General features: G+C 47.3%; 1 protein-coding gene across 1 annotated transcript in view; it reads right to left on the reverse strand.

Annotated features, from left to right (window-relative positions):
* The window catches only part of NELL1 (neural EGFL like 1), a 1,277,601-nt gene that overhangs the window by 721,314 nt on the left and 534,624 nt on the right, over window positions 1–21,663 (reverse strand). The window contains 3 exon segments of the mRNA XM_040327905.1: window positions 2,944–3,017; window positions 8,144–8,246; window positions 15,098–15,232. Coding sequence (XP_040183839.1) covers window positions 2,944–3,017; window positions 8,144–8,246; window positions 15,098–15,232 — 312 coding nt within the window.

A 21,663-nucleotide genomic window follows, 5' to 3' on the forward strand; every position in this document is an offset into this window, starting at 1 on the left:
TTCAGGTATCTCCGCCTAAAGTTACGGCGGCGCAGCGTAGTATATTTACGCTACGCCTCCGCAACTTACAGGAGCAAGTGCTGTATTCAGAAAACACTTGCTCCGTAATTTGCGGCGGCGTAGCGTAAAAGGGGCCGGTGTAAGCGCGCGTAATTCAAATGATCCGGTAGGGGGCATGGATCATTTAAATTAGGCGCGTTCCCACGCCGAACGTACTGCGTATGCGCCGTCCCTAAAAATTTCCCGACGTGCATTACGGTAAATGACGTCGCAAGGACGTCATTGGTTTCGACGTGAACGTAAATGCCGTCCAGCGCCGTTCACGGACGACTTACGCAAACGACGTAAAATTTTCAAATCGCGACGCGGGAACGACGTCCATACTTAACATTGGCTGCGCCTCCTAATAGCAGGAGCAACGTTACGACCGCCGGGCGCACGTACGTGAATCGGCGTAAGTATGTAATTTGCATACTCTACGCTGACAACTATGGGAGCGCCACCTAGCGACCTAGCGGCCAGCGTCAGAATGCACCCTAAGATACGACGGCGTAAGAGACTTATGCCAGTCGTATCTTAGGCTAAATTCGGCGTATCTAGCTTTCTGAATACAGAAAGTAGATACGCCGGCGCAACTTATCAATTACGCGGCGTATCTATGCATTCGCCGGCGTAATTGCTCTCTGAATCTACCCCACTGTTTTGTGTGAAAACTCTATTGATGATAGATATGTGTTGGCAGTCTGAACGGTCAGATGTCTGACTTCTCAGGTATAGTGAATTAGCATGTCAATTATGTTTAGTAAAGAAATGCGTTTTGTGTAACAGGTGGGGATCACTTATCGCAGAGCCAGACCGTCTGGATAATGATTAGTAATTAGCCCATCTGAATGTGTATTGAAGCCCCCATTGTGTGATGTTAGGGGTGGAGAGTTTCATTGTCCCTGTAACATGCTTTTTGGTTGTCAACTGTATAAAAACCTGAGTTTTACCATTAAGATTCATTCATTTATTTTGGAACCAGTAACAGAGCTGTGTGTCTCGTTTATTCTGGGGAATGGAATGGGTCCTGTCGGCTGGATTGTCGGATAAGCTGTTGTGGGTTGGTGGAATGGAAGATTGTGAACGGTGTTAACCCCTGACCGTTACAAGAGCCATCTATCAGCAGTGCAGAGTATATCAGGAGAGGAGAGTTATAGAGGAAGGAGCAGAGTCCTCCAGCAGAGCAGAGTATTTCAGGAGAGGAGAGTTATAGAGGAAGGAGAAGAGTCCTCCAGCAGAGTGTTTCAGGAGAGGAGAGTTATAGAGGAAGGAGCAGAGTCCTCCAGCAGAGCAGAGTATTTCAGGAGTGGAGAGTTATAGAGGAAGGAGCAGAGTCCTCCAGCAGAGCATTTTAGGAGAGGAGAGTTATAGAGGAAGGAGCAGAGTCCTCCAGCAGAGAATTTCAGGAGAGAAGAGTTATAAAGGAAGGAGCAGAGTCCTCCAGCATAGCAGAGTATTTCAGGAGAGGAGAGTTATAGAGGAAGGAGCAGAGTCCTCCAGCAGAGCAGAGCATTTTAGGAGAGGAGAGTTATAGAGGAAGGAGCAGAGTCCTCCAGCAGAGCAGAGTATATCAGGAGAGGAGAGTTATAGAGGAAGGAGCAGAGTCCTCCAGCAGTGCAGAGTATATCAGGAGAGGAGAGTTATAGAGGAAGGAGAAGAGTCCTCCAGCAGAGTGTTTCAGGAGAGGAGAGTTATAGAGGAAGGAGCAGAGTCCTCCAGCAGAGCATTTTAGGAGAGGAGAGTTATAGAGGAAGGAGCAGAGTCCTCCAGCAGAGAATTTCAGGAGAGAAGAGTTATAAAGGAAGGAGCAGAGTCCTCCAGCATAGCAGAGTATTTCAGGAGAGGAGAGTTATAGAGGAAGGAGCAGAGTCCTCCAGCAGAGCAGAGTATATCAGGAGAGGAGAGTTATAGAGGAAGGAGCAGAGTCCTCCAGCAGAGCATTTTAGGAGAGGAGAGTTATAGAGGAAGGAGCAGAGTCCTCCAGCAGAGAATTTCAGGAGAGAAGAGTTATAAAGGAAGGAGCAGAGTCCTCCAGCATAGCAGAGTATTTCAGGAGAGGAGAGTTATAGAGGAAGGAGCAGAGTCCTCCAGCAGAGAATTTCTGGAGAGGAGAGTTATAGAGGAAGGAGCAGAGTCCTCCAGCGGAGTATATCAGGAGAGGAGAGTTATAGAGGAAGGAGCAGAGTCCTCCAGCAGTGCAGAGTATATCAGGAGAGGAGAGTTATAGAGGAAGGAGCAGAGTCCTCCAGCAGAGCATTTTAGGAGAGGAGAGTTATAGAGGAAGGAGCAGAGTCATCCAGCAGAGTATATCAGGAGAGGAGAGTTATAGAGGAAGGAGCAGAGTCATCCAGCAGAGTGTTTCAGGAGAGGAGAGTTATAGAGGAAGGAGCAGAGTCCTCCAGCAGAGTATTCCAGGAGAGGAGAGTTATAGAGGAAGGAGCAGAGTCTTCCAGCAGTGCAGAGTGTTTCAGGAAAGGAAAGCATGTTGGGAGTCTTCCTTCACGCCGCTGCAGAAGTCTGCTCTGGCAGATCCATATGTAATGGAATTCATACATTCCGATTTTCTCCCCGTGTCCCAGAGACTACATGATGACACTGTGTTATAATAATACATGACAAGACTGTGTGGGGGAGGGGGGGGGGGGGTAAATCGTTCGGCTCATTTGGACACAAACTGGTGAATGTAAATCTGCCACCCCACCTCGATCCCGGCCACATGTATCAGAGCAAAGCAATTTGCCGTCTTCATTCACATCTATGGGATGCTGCAGACAAAAGGAGCTGCGGAGAGGAGATTGAGTGACAGGCGGGGGCCGGCGCTCGGCGGCGGCGGCGCTGATAACAAGAGTCGCGTATTTTCTGCCCGTTCAAATAAAGGAAGACGGAAATTGGAAGACTTACTCGGCATTCTCTGCAGCTTGTCGTGAGGATCTTCTGACCTTCAGCCAGGACTTTCCCACCCGAAACACATTTGGCTGAAAAGAGAGAAAAACAGAAATTTCATGTGATTTTTCGGACTGTAAGAAGGAGATAAAAAACATGGAAGATTCTGTAACATAATTAAATACATTCTTAACACAATAAAGAGCATTTTTAGATAATCTCCACCTTTTAATAATAAGAAGCAGGGATGAGGCCGATGTTCGAGTCGAACGTAAGTTTGACTCGAACATCGGGTATTTGCCTGTTCGCCGAATAGCGAACAATTGGGGGTGTTCACAGCCAATTTGAAAGCCGCAGAACACCCTTTAAAAGTCTATGGGAGAAATCAAAAAGTGCCAATTTTAAAAGTACATTTTCAAGTTATTGTCATAAAAAGAGTTTGGGGACCCGGGTCCTGCCCCGGGGGACATGTATCAATGCAAAAAAAAAAAGAAGTTTTAAAAACAGCATTTTTTTTCGGGAGCAGTGATTTTAATAATGCTTAAAGTGAAACAATAAAAGTGAAATATTCCTTTAAATTTCGTACCTGGGGGGGGGGGGGTGTGTATAGTATGCCTGTAAAGTGGCACATGTTTCCCCGTGTTTAGAACAGTCCCTGCACAAAATGACATTTCTAAAAGGAAAAAAAGTCATTTAAAATGTTTTTTTTTTTAATTTTGCGCAGGGTTCCCCTTAATATCAATACCAGACCTGAAGGGCCTGGTGTGGAATTTGGGGGGAACCCCACGCAATTTTTTTACATTTTGGTTCGGGGTTCCCCTTAATATCCATACCAGATCTGAAAGACCTGATATGGAATTTTGGGGGGGACCCCCACGCAATTTTTTTTAAATTTTGGTTCGGGGGTTCCCCTTAATATTCATACCAGACACAAAGGGCCTGGTAATGGACTAAAGGGGGGACCCATGCCGTTTTTTTTCAATGACTTTTATCTGTATTGCTGGGACCCAACAATTCATTATTGTCAGGGAAGACGTCTCCAGAGTACAGCTGCTGTTCCCAGACGCACGCCTGTGCGCAGACGCCAACCAAGGATGCTCAGAACGGCCACAGGCGCTACTGACCCCATGACCCGGGTCTCCAGGTGTGCCTCTGTGTTCCCCATGTCTCCAAGTGCAGGCCTGCGTGCCCATGTCCTCAAGTGTGCCTCATGTCTCCAGTTGTGCCTCTGTGTTCCCCATGTCTCCAAGTGCACGCCTGTGTGTCCATGTCCTCAAGTGTGCCCCATGTCTCCAGGTGTGCCTCTGTGTTCCCCATGTCTCCAAGTGCACCCCTGCGTGCCCATGTCCTCAAGTGTGCCCCATGTCTCCAGGTGTGCCTCTGTGTGCTCCATGTCTCCAAGTGTGCCTCTGTGTGCTCCATGTCTCCAAGTGCGCCCCTGCGTGCCCATGTCCTCAAGTGTGCCCCATGTCTCCAGGTGTGCCTCTGTGTTCCCCATGTCTCCAAGTGCACGCCTGCGTGCCCATGTCCTCAAGTGTGCCCCATGTCTCCAAGTGTGCTTCTTTGTGCCCCATGTCTCCAAGTGTTCCCATGTGTGGCCCATATCTCCTAGTGTGCCTCTGTGTGCTCCATGTCTCCAACTGTGCCACTGTGGGCCCATTTTTCGAAGTGCACCCCTGAATGCCCCATGTATCCAATCGTGGCCCCATGTGACTCATGCCTCCAAGTGTTCTCTTGTGTGCCCCATGTCTCCAATAACGTGTTTTCCTTTGTGTGCCCCATGTCTTCAAGTGCACCCTTGTGTGTCCCATGTCTCCAAGTGTGATCCTGTGTGCCCCATGTTTCCAAGTGTGCCCCTGTGAGCTCCATAACTCTAAGTGTGCCTCTGTATGCTCCATGTTTTCAAGTGCACCTTATGCACCCTGTGTCTACAAGTGTGCCCTGTGCCCTCCATGACTCCTGTGTCTCCACATAGTCCTTGGTATGCCCTGCAGTTGCCTGGCCCGCTATGTACCACCATCAGTACTTTCTATTTAGCCTCAGGGACGGTCCTGCAATCACCAGGACCGTCCTTCTCTCCAAAGATGCGGACCCCTCTCTATTACATCTTTTAGGTCTGTTAACAATACATTGGCATATTACAAGCAGGGCCGCCATCAGGAATTATGGGGCCCCTTACACAGCTTCAGGCATTGGGCCCCCTGGAGCAGAGAACCGGGGGGGGGGGGGGGGGGGGGGAGTGCTGCCGCCTGAAATTGAGAAGTGGGGGGGGTGGGCCTGCCGTGACGAATTGAGTAGCGGGGGGGCCCTTTACTAAAAAAAAAGAAGAAATAAAGAAAAATATATATAAAAAAGAGTGGGTAGCCATCCGGGGCCCTGGAGACCTCTGGGCCCTTTAATAAAAAGAAATAAAAGATATATATAACCCCTGGGCCCTTTAATAATTTTTTTTATGAAAAAAAATTACAAAAAAAGGTGGGTTGCCATCCGGGACCTCTGGGCCCTTTAATAAAAATAAAAAAAAATAAACCTCTGGGCCCTTTAATAAAAAAAAGTAAAAAAAAATATATATAAATATATATAAAAAATAACCATTTATAAAAAAAAAAAAAAGGGGGGGGGGTTGCCATCCAGGGCCCTGGGGACCTCTGGGCCCTTTAATAAAAAAATATATAAACAAAAATAAAAAAATAAACATTTATAAAAAATAAAAAAAGGGGGTTTGCCACATGGGGCCCTGGGGACCTCTGAGCCCTTTAATAAATATATATATCAAAAAAGAAAGAAAATAATAATAAAAAAGGGGGGTAGCCATCCGGGGCCCTGGGGACCTCTGGGCCCTTTAATAATAAATTATATATATATATAAAAAAAAAATATATATATATATATAAAAAAAAGGATTTTTTTTATAAAAAAAATATGAAAAAAAGGGGGGTTGTCATCCGGGCAAAAAAAAAAAGAAATAAAAAAAAATTGTCCCTTTAATAAAAAATAAAATAAAAATATATTTAAAAAAATATATTTTTTTTATAAAAAACAAATAAAAAAAAGAGGGGTTGCCATCTGGGGCCCTGTGGGCCTCTGGGCCCCTAAAAAAAAAACATTTTTTTTTTTTAAAGGGGGTTGCCATCTGGGCCCCTGGGGACCTCCGGGCCCCTTACAGGTGTACTGCTTGTACCCCCCTGATGGCGGCCCTGCTTACAAGCCGGCTCCCCCCCACCACAAGCCTGGTTCCACCTCTTCTACCTCCATTACATCAGGCCCAGGCAACAACTGGATGGAAAATCCCCCACAACACCTCCCTACGACACAACAGGCGTCTCCGCCAAGCTATTAGGATTCAAAGGTGTAACCGATCGCAATGAGACGATCCTCCGTTTCGGCTGATATTTTTTAAAACAACTTACTTAACAAATTCTGCACACTTTAATTTTCACAGCCCATAAAGAAGCTTCATTATATACAAGGAATTGTGATACATTTAAACAATTACTGTATCATTTTATTTGCTGGGTCAGTCATGCGGGAATGTCACGGCGAATTAAATTCCGCTTAGACGGCAGATATTCTCCGGCTATGAAATTCATGCAGGTGAGAGAAGATATACGGGGATGGAGCCGGGAAGGAAATATAACAAGGCGCACTTTTTTTATCTGTGATGGAGATAAAAAGCTCATTTCAATAAAGTCCAATCTATTTCAAAGCGGACCTGTTGCCAATCGTTATGATGCCAGCTGTGGTGTTAGGATGGCGAAACAAAGAGTATTGTGATAGAAGGTCTGCAGTACTGTTCCTGGGGAAAACGCTGCTCCAGGCTCTCTTTGGTGCTGACCACGGCCGCCATCAGGGGGGTACAGGCAGTACACCTGTAAGGGGCCCGGAGGTCCCCAGGGGCCTGGATGGCAACCCTCTTTAAAAAAAATGTATATATAGATTTTTTTTTTTAGGGGCCCGGAGGCCCACAGGGCCCCAAATGGCAACCCCCTTTTTCTTATTTATTTTTTATAATATATATTTTATATATTATATATATATATTTTTTAATATATTTTTATTTTTTATTAATGGGACATTTTTTTTTTTTTTAGAGGTCCGGAGGTTCCCAGGGCCCCGAATGGCAACCCCCCCTTTTTTAATTTATATTTTATAAACTATGGGCCAGATTCACGTAGCGCAGCAGATCTATAGATCCGCTCGTTCTACGTGAATTAAGATCCGCTCCCGCAAGTTTAGGAGGCAAGTGGCTAATTCACAAACAACTTACCTCCAAACTTGCGACGGCGGATCCTAAATCCCCCGGCGGAATTCAAATTCCGCGGCTAGGGGAGTGCACTATTTAAATCAGGCGCGTTCCCGCGCCGATTTAAATGCGCAGGCGCCGTCCGTGAAATTTCCCGGCGTGCATTGCTCCCACTGACGTCGCTAGGACGTCAGTGGTTTGCGACGCTTACGTAAACGACGTCCGTCCGTATTCGAGAACGACTTACGCAAACGACGTTAAAAAATTTAAATTTGACGCGGGAACGTCGGCTATACTTAACATTGGCTGCGCCTGATAAAAGAAAGGGTAAGTATACGACGGAAAACCGCTACGGAAACGACGTAAGAACACTGCGACGGGTCCGCGTACGTTCGTGAATTTGCGTATCTCGCTGATTTACATATTATTTATCGTAAATCAGCGGGAACGCCCCCGGCGCCATTTTTAAATTGAAAAAAAGATCCGACAGTGTAACACATTGTAACACTGTCAGATCTTAGCCCTATCTATGCGTATCTGATTCTATGAATCAGGCGCATAGATAGGACCAGTGTAAGTCAGAGATACGATGGTGTATCTGTAGATATCTGTAGATACACCGTCGTATCTCTTTGTGAATCTGGCCCGATATATATATTTTTTAATATATTTTTATTTAAATTGTTATTAAAGGGGCATTTTTTTTTTTTATAAATGTTTATTTATTTATTTTTTATATATTTTTTTATTATTAAAGGACCCAAAAAGATTTTTACACACTGTCCCTGGTTTTACTGAGGCTGGCAACCCGGATGGGGCCCCCTAGTGGCATGGGGCCCTCGGGCAGTGCCCAAGTGCCCAAATGGTCAGTCCGCCCCTGGCAGGGAGTGATGGTCAGGGGTCCACATACCTTATGGCCATAGTGTAGGTAGTAGGCTGAAATTGAAAAAAACAAAAGAAAAACACTTTACTTACGCCGGCAGACTTTGCAGCACTGTCCTGGGATGTGGATGGGGAGGTGTTCGGGGGAACAGTTTAGAGGTGGGCACAACATTCGCCTGCACTCCACAGCACCATTCTGAAGGGAAACAGAAAAACATCTTATAAAAGTAATATCCATGGCTTAGCAGGAAACAAGGCGTATTGGAGCAAAATTTTCGGAGTTACAGTGGAACCTCGGATTCTCCTCCCTACCAATCAGGAGGCAGTTCCTTTGACCCGATTGGCCAGGGAGTCTTAGGACTCCCTGGCCAATTGTGTCTCAGGACACACTCCCATCAATCTCCCGTGGGTGGCAGGGGGTTTCGATCGCCGCATTCACGTCCGTTCCCGGCAGGGGGGATGGGGGGCTTTGGTGTTAGTTTGCCGCTTCCACCCCCTCCAATATATTAAGCACCAACCGCCACTGGACAACATTGTGACTTGCATATATCCCACCCACTTCCAGGTGCTATCAGGGCCACCATCAGGGGGGTACAGGCAGTATACAAAAAGGGGGAGGATGTTATCCCATGGGACAACCGAGGAATGGTATCCCAAGGGACAACCAAGGGGCTACCAAGGCAGTGACAGGCAGTACACCTGTAAGGGGCCCCGGAGGTCCCCAGCGGCCCGGATGGCAACCCCCCTTTTTTTGTAAGGGGCCTGGAGGTCTCCAGGGCCCCGGATGGCAACCGCCCCCCTCTTTTTTATTTTATTTATTTTGTTTTTATTAAAGGGCCCAGAGGCAAGGAGGTCCCCAGGGCCCCGGATGGCAACCCCCCCTTTTTTTTTTATAAAAAAAAAAAAATGTTTATATATTTTTTTGTTTTGTTTTATTAAAGGACCCAGAGGTCCCCAGAGCCCGGATGGCAACCCCCTTTTTTTAATAAAAAAAATCATTTATATATATATATATATATATATATATAATAATTATATTAAATTATATATATATATATATATATATATATATATATATATATATATATATATATATATATATATTAAATATATATTAAATTATATTAAAGGGCCCAGAGGTCCCCAGGGCCCGAATAGCAACCACTTTTTTTTTTATATAAAAAAATAATAATATATCTTTTTTATTTTATTTCTCTTAAAGGGCCCAGAGGTCCCCAGGGCCCCGGATGGCAACCCCCCTTTTTTTTAAATTTTTTTATATATATATATATATATATATATATATATATATTATTTTATTTATTTTTTCTTATAAGGGGACCAGGGGTCCCCAGGGCAACCCCCCTTTTTTTTGTTCCGTCTGCACCCAAAGCCCCCCAACCTCAATTCATCAATTCCCCCCCCCCCCCCCCCCCCGCTTCTCAATTCGCGGCAACCCCTGCTTCTCAATTTAAGGTGGTTCTCTGCTCCTCATGCCTGAAGCTGTGTAAGGGGCCCCATAATTCCTGATGGCGGCCCTGGGTGCTATTGTCATGTTATTGTCGTTACCTGAGGGTATAATAGATATAATATTATGGTCTTTAAATGGAATGTATTATAATATAATCTGGATATTACACGATACATTTTTCGGCTGGACAGACCCATTGAGACATGAATGGCCTATACAGTCCGTGGCGAAAACACATTATTTTGGAACTAAAGTTGTATTTTTCAAGGCTCTTTTCAAACTCTGCTAACAACCAGCTTTCAAATACAAATGCTTGCAAATGTCGCCAAAAGTCATTTCTCCCCCCCCCCCCCCCCCGTAGCTTCGCTGCATTGTATGCTATCAACAGAAAGCGCGTTGGAGACCGTCAATTATGACCATTCTCCCCGTGTCCTTTATAGAAGGATTTGAAGCCGCCGTAGCAGCCGGCAGTCAATAAGCTTTATTCCAGAAAAGTGAATTTCCCAAGGCTGTAATTATTAGAAATACCTTCATACCGCAACCGGGAAAAGCAGGGGCTGGATTAACTTACTATGCGCACCAAATGACGGCAATTTCCAGCAGCCCCGACACAATGGATGACACAATGTCCTTCGGCAAATAGGCAAAATATTTCAGTGTTACCATTGCGGATACCGAGTCTAAGATTGAAGCTCCGCGCTTTAATATTCAAGTCCAGATAGAAAAGAAACATGTTTCAGGGGAGTTGTCCTCCTCCCCCTTTATCAGGCCCGGAAGAGACATATGCCTAGATTCACATAGATGGCCGCAACTTTGCGGCGGCGTAGCTTAAGGCATTTAAGCTACACCGCCGTAAGTTAGCCAGGCAAGTACATGATTCACAATGTACTTGCCTGCTAACTTACAGCGGCGTAGCCTAAATCGGCGGGCGTAAGGGCGCCTCATTCAAATCTATTAGAGGGGGGCGTGTTTTATGCTAATGAGGCTTGACCTCACGTTTTTTACGTTTTTTGTTACTGTGCATGCGACGGGCTCCTACATTTCCCAGTGTGCATTGCGGCTAAGTACACCACACGGGCCTATTGATTTTGACGTGGACGTAAACGGCGTAAATCCCGATTCGCGGACGACTTACACAAACGACGTAAAAAATTTGAAATTTGCGGCGGGAACCGCGGCCATACTTAACATTACTATTCCACTAGGGCCTAGGTCTAACTTTACGCGGCCTATCTCTTACGTAAACGGCGTAAAAGTACTGCGTCGGCCGGGCGTACATTCGGGAATCAGCGTATCTACTAATTTGCATAATCTACGCCGACCGCAATAGAAGCGCCACCTAGCGGCCATCCAAAATATTGCAATCTAAGATAGGACGGCGCAAGCCGTCGTATCTTAGATATGTTTAAGTGTATCTCTGTTTGAGCATACGCTTAAACATAAGTCGGCGTAGATTCTGAGTTAAGTCGACTTATCTACTGATACGCCGGCCTAACTCTACCTGAATCTACCTAAATGTATGGAGGCTCAGAGGCGGCTCTAGGCTTTGTGAGGCCTTAGGCAAAACTTAGACAATTGATATGAGGAAAGACGGGATGGAAAGCCGCACTCCAGAAAAACCATAAGGTTGTCTTTATTGTAAAAAATGCACTACAAAACTAGCAGAACTCAAAACAGCCTACGCGTTTCACACTCCAATTAGTGCTGAGCCATGACTAAGCACTAATTAGAGTGTGAAACGCGTAGGCTGTTTTCCTTGAGTTCTGCTTGGTTTGTAGTGCATTTTTTACAATAAAGACAACCTTATGGTTTTTCTGGAGAGCGGCTGTCCATCCCGCCTTTCCTCAATTGCTTTGTGCATTGCCAGCACCCTTGATTTCCTGAGCTGTTGCTGATCTTCTCAACACACCCACCTGGAGCGGTTACTCCCTTCCCCTAGGCCAGTGGTCTCCAAACTGTGGCCCGGGGGCCAGATGCGGCCCTTTGCTTGCTTCTATCCGGCCCTCTGGACACTGTTCCTCCAACTGACAATGATGAGGCACCAGTCCTCCCACTGACACCATCGATGGGCCAAAATTCCTCCTACTAAGACCAATGATAGGCACTATTCCTTCCACTGACACTATCAATGGGGCACTGCTTCCCCTAAGACCAATTATGGGGCACTATTGCTCCCACTGACACCATCAATGGGGCATTGTTCCGTCTACTATGGCCAATGATGGAGCATCATTCCTCCCACTGACACTATTGATAGGGCACTGTTTCTCCTACTAAGAACAATAATGGGGCATCATCCCTCCCACTGACACCATCGATGGAGCACCATTCCTTCTGTTAAAACCAATAACGGGACAATGTTTACTCCCCCATGTTCTACTCACATTGGCCAAATTTCAGCCCCCCTGAAGCCCAAAAGACAGTAAACCGGCCCTTTGTTTAAAAAGTTTGGAGACCCCTGCCCTAGGCAAAACTTAGACATGAGGCCCCACTCGCTCACACCCATAATGGGAAAAATAATTCAAGCAAGAAAAATGGCTGCAGAAAATGCACGGATCTAGCACACAGGTTATCAGCACCACTTCCAGGGCACCCTCCTCACCCGTCAGACATATTTAGCCAATGCAAGAGGGGGGTGGGAGAGAGAGAGATGGGTGATAGAGAGATTCGGAGGCGTCGACATTAGTATTGATTACAGGCATGGGCGTCCGCTCCATAGGGCAAGGGGGGGCAATTGACCCCCCCTGGAAAATCGAGAAGGTGTTGAGGCTGTCTGAGCGGTCCCGGGCCGGATGTCACACAGGCACAGCAAGCAGAGTGAAGCCACCTCCCCTCCAGTGTTTATGTGTACACAGGGGGAGGGAACCTGCTGTGCCTGTGCCGCGCTGATCTGAGGTACTGAATGGGATGGGGGAGGGGGGTCCGTCTGTGCTGAAGGGGGGATTTGTGCTGAATGGGGGGTCCATCTGTGCTGAAGGGGGGGTATGTGCTGAAGGGGGATCCATCTGTGCTGAAGGGGGGGTCTGCGCTTAAAGGGGGTCCATCTGTGCTGAAGGGGGGTCTGTGTGGAATGAAGGGGTCTGTGCAGAATGGGGGGATCTGTGCTGAAGGGGGAGTCCATCTGTGCTGAAGGGGTCTGTACATTTTCTAGGCTATATTTATATGGGCATGGAGTGAACCTGCCTAATTTGTCTAATTAGAGAGCCGCCTCTGCTTACAAGAGCTTAGTTTGCACAGCACCCGTCCCACTTATATGAACCAGCTGCTGATGGAGGTTACATAAACTCATTATTGTTTAATACATCACATTACAAATGGAACAGACAGAACCTGGACCATCTATGCATGGCAACCAATCAGCTTCTATGGACAGCTTGTGCAAGCTAAGCTTTAAAAAGAAAAATAGAAGCTGATTGGTTGCCACGCACGCCTCCAGATTCTGGCTGCATCAGTTTTGATAATCTCAGCCCCCCCCCCCCCAATTGTCTCTTTTTTTTCTTCGAGTCCTGATGAAGCGGATGAACAGCCCTGAAACACGTTGGCTTTTGTAATGAATTTGTCTTTGTGGAGAAGAAGACATGGGGACAATGTGCTTTGCAAAGGGGGAGGGAGGAAGAGGGGTCTCCTCTGTCAAGGTACCCTGCCCATGCTGAGGACATGTGACCTGGTATGGTTTGGTAAGGAGAAGAGTTTCTACACCCCCCCTTTCCTGGCCTGCTAGGCTACATGCTCAGATAAGGGTATGGTTTGGATTTTGGAGGGAGACGTCCTGTGTTTTTTTTGGCTAGGCCTCAGAAATTGGAACAGGGACCACCCCCAGAGGTCAAAGGTCAGAAGGCGGGTTCCCAGATTTCAAAGGTCACAGAGAGTGGCCGACCCACCCCCACCAAAGTGTACCGCCTACCCCAACTAAGTCTGGGAATGAACAAGTCGGGGGACAGGCATCGTGCAGCGGCCAGGTTGTGGGCTTATATGGGCGCGGTGCTGGTTCCTACAGGTGGTGGGTGGCCAGCAGTGGCTCCTGTGTCCTATCTACATCACGGCAGCTTCAGCTGTGCGGCTCCCCTCACCTCCCACCTTGTCCTTTCAGCCAATCGGGTGACCAGTGTAAAAACCCACTTCCTGATTGGCTGGGAGGAGGATCGGTGTTACAACAGCAAATATTGATTCGCTATTGTAACACACCTGGGTGGGCTCGGAGCACACTCAAAAAACACTCCTCCGCATTGGAATCCATGCGTCGGTGTCCTGAAAGGGGCCGGACACATGGATAGGGGAGGCGGCAATGGACGGGGGACCTTTAAAGGACGGGCCGCCCCTGGTCCCCCTATAACAGTGATGGTGAACCTTGGCACCCTAGATGTTTTGGAACTACATTTCCCATGATGCTCAGTGTAGTTGAGCATCATGGGAAATGTAGTTCCAAAACATCTGGGGGGCCAAGGTTCACCATCACCGGCCTATAACATCTAACCTGGACTTCTGGAATATGAGTCTTGTTTAGATGAAGTGAATCCCTGGCCATTTGACCAAATGTGTCCATGGCCACTGGCCAGTTGCAGCCATGGTCATATTTGGTCAGTCATGCCAGTTACCACCCCCAACCTGGCGGCCACGACTCCTTATTGTCATGGATATGCAATAAAGTCTGGCAGCTTACCTGTTTCCATCTGCTCATTAGAGGCCTGACTCTGTTCTGGTTACCTTTTTATCACTTCCTCTTCCTGTATGGCCCCACCCAGGCCATCCCAGGAAGTCTATATTAACTGTTGCACTACAGGCCTGCAGTGCTGTTCAGCAGTGTTGTTTGCTTAAGTTCCTGTCTGCAGTGTGCTACGATTATCTTCCTGTGTACCGTTTTTGTCTCGTCCCTGACTTCTCCTGTTTGCCTGTGCCCTTGACCTTTTGCCTGTCCCTCGGTTACCCTTGTCTGCCTGTTGCCTTGACCTTGGCTTACCCATCACTACCGTTGTCCTGCTTGCTGCTCCCCCTCTCTCTCTGCGGAGCGTGACCTAGGGGATCCCAGGGGTCGCGACCTGGATCCAGCTGCGGCGAAGGCCATCCTCACCACTAGAGGCTCTGGTGAACACAAAGCTGGGTCTTAGACTCCGCGCCCTGGGCGCTCTTGGATTCACGCTTCCTCTCTGATCGCAGCAGTCGGCTATAGGGTTCACTACCCTGTGGTGCATCCCTGACCCCAACAGGGTGAACTTGTCACCTGGCCACAGGTGACCTGACACTTATCAAGCAACCTGAGCAGGAAGCTGTCACTTTTGGAAGCGGTAGTAATACTGCTTCTAAGTGTAGAACCTTCCGCTACAGAAGAGGTTGGGTGGGCGGACGGGCAGGTGGACGGGCGAGTGGGCGGGCAAGCATTCACCCCATTTTGTTTGGCTGTTTGCTGACCATCGAACATGCAAAATTTGGCCAACCTCAGGTTTGGTTCTTAAACTGAAGTTCCTATAACACAATTTTCACAGTTCCAGAGTCTTTAACCCATTTCTTAAGTTCCATCAGGGATATTGACCGCGGCAAAAAAATAAAATAAAATATTTAGAGCTATGGTGCAGTCTCACCTTGCATGTGCAGTTTCGGCAGTGGTCATCATCTACCCACGAGTCCTTGTCCCTGTAGATCACACCATGGACCTGGCAGGTCTTCTCACAGTGACAAGTCTCCAACTGACTCAGCCGGGACTCTGCGTAATTCAACTGCAAAGGAAGACATGAAGATGTAACCCATACAAAGAAATGATGATCATTGCTGCATTAAGAAGATCCAATCGCTAAAATCTCATATACGTTTTAAAGTTCTTTAAAAAAAAAAAATGTTTTGTTATTTTTACATCTGCAGCTTTATTTATAAAAATCATGGTGGTTCTGCGATGTCCTTATTTAAAAAAAAAAAACACGCATGCTCGGAAACAATTTTGATGCATGCTCGGAAACATCGAACTTAATTTTTCTCTAGGCTCGTCGTGGTGTTGTAGTCTTTAGTCTTCTGCAATTGTTTTAGTTTTAGTCGTATTTAGCCTACTAAATCTCGAATTTACAAAACGGAAATTAAAGGTTAATTTCCCCGCATCTGTGGCTTTTAAAATTGAAAATTAGTGTCCGTGTATAAATAGTCAATGAGTTGTGTTAGCTCTCACGTGGATGCACTGAGCAGGCTAGACACTGAGCCATGGGGAGCGGAAAATAACTATCAAAAGACCTGCATAGCAAGGTAATTAAACTTTATTAGAATGGAAAAGGATGTAAAAAAAAGATATCCAAAGCCTTTAATATGCCGGTCAGTACTGTTGAATCATTTTTTTAACCCCTTGTCGGAAATGCCGATCAAAGGCAGCCACTGTGCCCATCAAATGCAGCCACTGTGCCATCAATTGTCACCACTGTGCCATCAATTGTCACCACTGTGCCATCAATTGTTGCCACTGTGCCATGACATCAAACGCAGCCACTGTGCCATCAATTGTTACCACTGTGCCATCAATTGTTACCACTGTGCCATCAATTGTTACCACTGTGCCATCAATTGTCACCACTGTGCCCAGCAATTGTCACCACTTTGCCATGCCATCAAACGCAGCCACTGTGCCATCAATTGTCACCACTGTGCCCAGCAATTGTCACCACTGTGCTCAGCAATTGTAGCCACTGTGCCCATCAATTGTCACCCCTGTGCCCCGCAATTGTCACCACTGTGCCCATCAATTGTCGCCACTGTGCCCATCAATTGTCACCACTGTGCCATCAATTGTCACCACTGTGCCCCGCAATTGTCACCACTGTGCCCAGAAATTGTCGCCACTGTGCCCAGCAATTGTCGCCACTGTGCCCATCAATTGTCGCCACTGTGCCCATCAATTGTCGCCACTGTGCCCATCAATTGTCACCACTGTGCCCAGCAATTGTCGCCACTGTGCCCATCAATTGTCGCCACTGTGCCCAGAAATTGTCGCCACTGTGCCCAGCAATTGTCGCCACTGTGCCCATCAATTGTCGCCACTGTGCCCATCAATTGTCACCACTGTGCCCAGCAATTGTCACCACTGTGCTCAGCAATTGTAGCCACTGTGCCCATCAATTGTCACCCCTGTGCCCCGCAATTGTCACCACTGTGCCCATCAATTGTCGCCACTGTGCCCATCAATTGTCACCACTGTGCCATCAATTGTCACCACTGTGCCCCGCAATTGTCACCACTGTGCCCATCAATTGTCGCCACTGTGCCCAGAAATTGTCGCCACTGTGCCCAGCAATTGTCGCCACTGTGCCCATCAATTGTCGCCACTGTGCCCATCAATTGTCGCCACTGTGCCCAGCAATTGTCACCACTGTGCCCAGCAATTGTAGCCACTGTTCCCTGTAAAATGTATGGAATTCTCTGTATGGAATTCCGACTGAGAAAAAAAAAAAAACGTGCCTGCTCGGAAACAATTCAACGCATGCTCGGAAGCGTCGAACTTCATGTTTCTAGGCTCGCCGCATGTGTCGTACGTCACCGCGTTTTTGACGGTCGGAATTCGGTGTGCATGCAAGACAGCTTGAGCGGAAATCCGCCGGGAAAAACTCGTCTGAGTTTATCCCGACGGAAAAAAAAAACGATCGCGCGTACGCGGCATGAGACTAAATCTAAATGGAAATTTGCTGCCAAAATGAACACGTGAGTTTCTGCGCTCCTTACCGAAACGCGAAGGTGTGTGAACGCAGTCTTGAGACGGAAGTAAAATGTAATTTATTTTTTTAATAAAAATAAAAAGTAAAAAAGAAAATGGATACATTTGTTTACATTTGATTGTTTTTGTGTTTAACAAATAAAGATACAAACACAGTAAATCCCCTTCATCGCCTATCATTGTAATGTATCCCCTCCCCCGGGCTGCGCTCGTTCCTCTCCTGTATCAGTTATCAGCCACAGATCGATATCTGTACACGATCTGCCGCCGAGAGCGCCGGGGTATTCAGTCTACATATAAAATATGACCGTCGGACAGGCCTCGGCGGGCTATCATGAAATCCCGCTCTGCCGAGAGGTTTATCGCCGGGCGCGACAAAATGAACTTTCGCCGGTCACAATAGAAACATTTATATAGATAATTGCAGCCAGCAACCTGGTATTGATAAATGATTAATCCATCGATAAGCGCGCGGGGCGCGAGGACAGCGATGGAACTCGCCACTTCAAGGCGCGGGGGGGGGGGGGGGGAGGGACGGCCGATCGATAACGAGCCGAGGATGTTCATGACAATCCGACGCGATAAAGACGCGTTCGCCTCTTCTGTAGGAAGATTTTCTTGGATATGTATGTGAGTGTTTCCTTCTCCTCGGAAATTCTGCCAGAAGATATATATAAAGGGCCAGATCCACAAAAGAATTACGCCGGCGTATCTCTTGATACGCCGCGTAATTTTAAATTTCCTGCGTCGTATCTTTGTTTTGTATCCACTAAACAAGATACGACGGCATCTGGGATCGATCAAACAGGCGTACGTCTTAGTACGCCTTCGGATCTTAGATGCAATTTTTCGGCGTCCGCTAGGTGGCGTTTCTGTCGAAATCCGCGTTGAGTATGTAAATTAGCTAGTTAAGGCGATCCACGAACGTACATCCGGCCGGCGCATTTTTTTTACGTTGTTTTCGTGCGGCTTTTTCCGGCGTATAGTTAAAGCTGCTATATGGTGGCGTACTCAAAGTTAAGTATGGCCGTCGTTCCCGCGTACAATTTTGAATTTTTTACGTCGTTTGCGTAAGTCGTTCGCGAATAGGGATTTGCGTAGAATGACGTCACCGTCGTAAGCATTGGCTGGTTCCGGTTTACTTTCGAGCATGCGCACTGGGATACCCCCACGGACGGCGCATTCGCAGTTAAAAAAAAACGTTGTTTACGTCGGGTCACGACGTATTTACATAAAACACGCCCCATTACATCCATTTGAATTAGGCGCCATTACGCCGCCAAAGATACACTACGACGCCGTAACTTACGGCGCAAATTCTTTCAGGATTTGAAAAAAAAAAATAAGTTACGGCGGCGTAGTTTATCTTAGATATGCTACGCCTGGTGCATAAATGCGCCGCTGTACGAGGATCTGCCCCATAATATACACTCCCCGGCCACTTTATTAGGTACACCTGTTCAGTTGCTTGGTAACACAAATTGCTAATCAGCCAATCACGTGGCAGCAACCCAATCCATTTAGGCATCTAGATGTGGTGAAGAAGACTTGCTGAAGTTAAAACCGAGCATCAGAATGGGGGAAGAAAGGGGATTTAAGTGACTTTGAATGTGGCCATGGTTGTTGGTGCCAAACTGCGGCCCGAGGGCCGGATGCGGCCCTTTGCTTGCCTTTATCCGGCCCTTGGGGCCACTATCCCTGCCACTGATGCGAGACACTATTCTGCCATCTGACACCGACAATGGAGCACCATTTCTCCCACTGACACAACTAATAGGGCACTACTCCTCCCTATGATACCAGCAATGGGGCCTTATTCCTCCCTATGATACCAGCAATGGGGCATTATTCCTCCATATGATACCAGCAATGGGGCACTATTCCTCCCTATCATACCAGCAATGGGGCATTATTCCTCCATATGATACCAGCAATGGGGCACTATTCTTCCCTATGATACCAGCAATGGGGCTCTATTCCTCCCTATGATACCAGCAATGGGGCACTATTCCTCCCTATGATACCAGCAATGGGGCACTATTCCTCCCTATGATACCAGCAATGGGGCACTATTCCTCCCTATGCTACCAGCAATGGGGCACTATTCCTCCCTATGATATCAGCAATATGGCACTATTCCTCCCTATGATACCAGCAATGGGGCACTATTCCTCCCTATGATGCCAGCAATGAGGCACTATTCCTCCCTATGATACCAGCAATGGGGCACTATTCCTCCCTATGATACCAGCAATGGGGCACTATTCCTCCCTATGCTACCAGCAATGGGGCACTATTCCTCCCTATGCTACCAGCAATGGGGCACTATTCCTCCCTATGATACCAGCAATGGGGCACTATTCCTCCCTATGATACCAGCAATGGGGCACTATTCCTCCCTATGATACCAGCAATGGGGCACTATTCCTCCCTATGATACCAGCAATGGGGCACTATTCCTCCCTATGATACCAGCAATGGGGCACTATTCCTCCCTATGATACCAGCAATGGGGCACTATTCCTCCCTATGCTACCAGCAATGGGGCACTATTCCTCCCTATGATACCAGCAATGGGGCACTATTCCTCCCTATGATACCAGCAATGGGGCACTATTCCTCCCTATGATACCAGCAATGGGGCTCTATTCCTCCCTATCATACCAGCAATGGGGCACTATTCCTCCCTAGGATACCAGCAATGGGGCACTATTCCTCCCTATGATACCAGCAATGGGGCACTATTCCTCCCTATGATACCAGCAATGGGGCACTATTCCTCCCTATCATACCAGCAATGGGGCACTATTCCTCCCTATGATACCAGCAATGGGGCACTATTCCTCCCTATGATACCAGCAATGGGGCTCTATTCCTCCCTATGATATTAGCAATGGGGCACTATTCCTCCCTATGATACCAGCAATGGGGCACTATTCCTCCCTATGATACCAGCAATGGGGCACTATTCCTCCCTATGATACCAGCAATGGGGCTCTATTCCTCCCTATGATATTAGCAATGGGGCACTATTCCTCCCTATCATACCAGCAATGGGGCACTATCCCTCCCTATGATATCAGCAATGGGGCACTATTCATCCCTATGATATCAGCAATGGGGCACTATTCCTCCCTATGATACCAGCAATGGGGCACTATTCCTCCCTATGATACCAGCAATGGGGCACTATTCCTCCCTATGATACCAGCAATGGGGCACTATTCCTCCCTATGATGCCAGCAATGGGGGACTATTCCTCCCTATCATACCAGCAATGGGGCACTATCCCTCCCTATGATATCAGCAATGGGGCACTATTCCTCCCTATGATACCAGCAATGGGGCACTATTCCTCCCTATGATATCAGCAATGGGGCACTATTCCTCCCTATGATACCAGCAATGGGGCCTTATTCCTCCCTATGATACCAGCAATGGGGCACTATTCCTCCCTATGATATCAGCAATGGGGCACTATTCCTCCCTATAATACCAGCAATGGGGCACTATTCCTCCCTATGATATCAGCAATGGGGCACTATTCCTCCCTATGATACCAGCAATGGGGCACTATTCCTCCCTATGATACCAGCAATGGGGCACTATTCCTCCCTATAATACCAGCAATGGGGCACTATTCCTCCCTATGATACCAGCAATGGGGCACTATTCCTCCCTATAATACCAGCAATGGGGCACTATTCTTCCCTATGATACCAGCAATGGGGCCTTATTCCTCCCTATGATACCAGCAATGGGGCACTATTCCTCCCTATGATATCAGCAATGGGGCACTATTCCTCCCTATGATACCAGCAATGGGGCCTTATTCCTCCCTATGATACCAGCAATGGGGCACTATTCCTCCCTATGATACCAGCAATGGGGGACTATTCCTCCCTATGATACCAGCAATGGGGCACTATTCCTCCCTATAATACCAGCAATGGGGCACTATTCCTCCCTATGATACCAGCAATGGGGCACTATTCCTCCCTATAATACCAGCAATGGGGCACTATTCCTCCCTATGATACCAGCAATAGGGCACTATTCCTCCCTATGATATCAGCAATGGGGCACTATTCCTCCCTATGATACCAGCAATGGGGCACTATTCCTCCCTATGATACCAGCAATGGGGCACTATTCCTCCCTATGATGCCAGCAATGGGGCACTATTCCTCCCTATGATACCAGCAATGGGGCACTATTCCTCCCCCTAATACCAGATGTTATGATATTTTGGTGTTTACTCGGAGTTCCACTTTAAGTGACAGCTTCTACAGAAACCAACGACTCCCCGGATATTTATTCTACAATGAGAAACCATCAATTCTTTGCGTCCAGAGCGTCACTGACCCCGAGCGTTTTGTCAGGCCGGAGCGGTAACACGAGGAGACGTCTTTTGGCGCAACGTATTAGTGCCATTAAATATGGAAATATTGCTGAGATTGT

The sequence above is a fragment of the Rana temporaria genome, chromosome 11 (genome assembly GCF_905171775.1).
Source record: "Rana temporaria chromosome 11, aRanTem1.1, whole genome shotgun sequence".
In the NCBI taxonomy this organism is placed as follows: domain Eukaryota; kingdom Metazoa; phylum Chordata; class Amphibia; order Anura; family Ranidae; genus Rana; species Rana temporaria.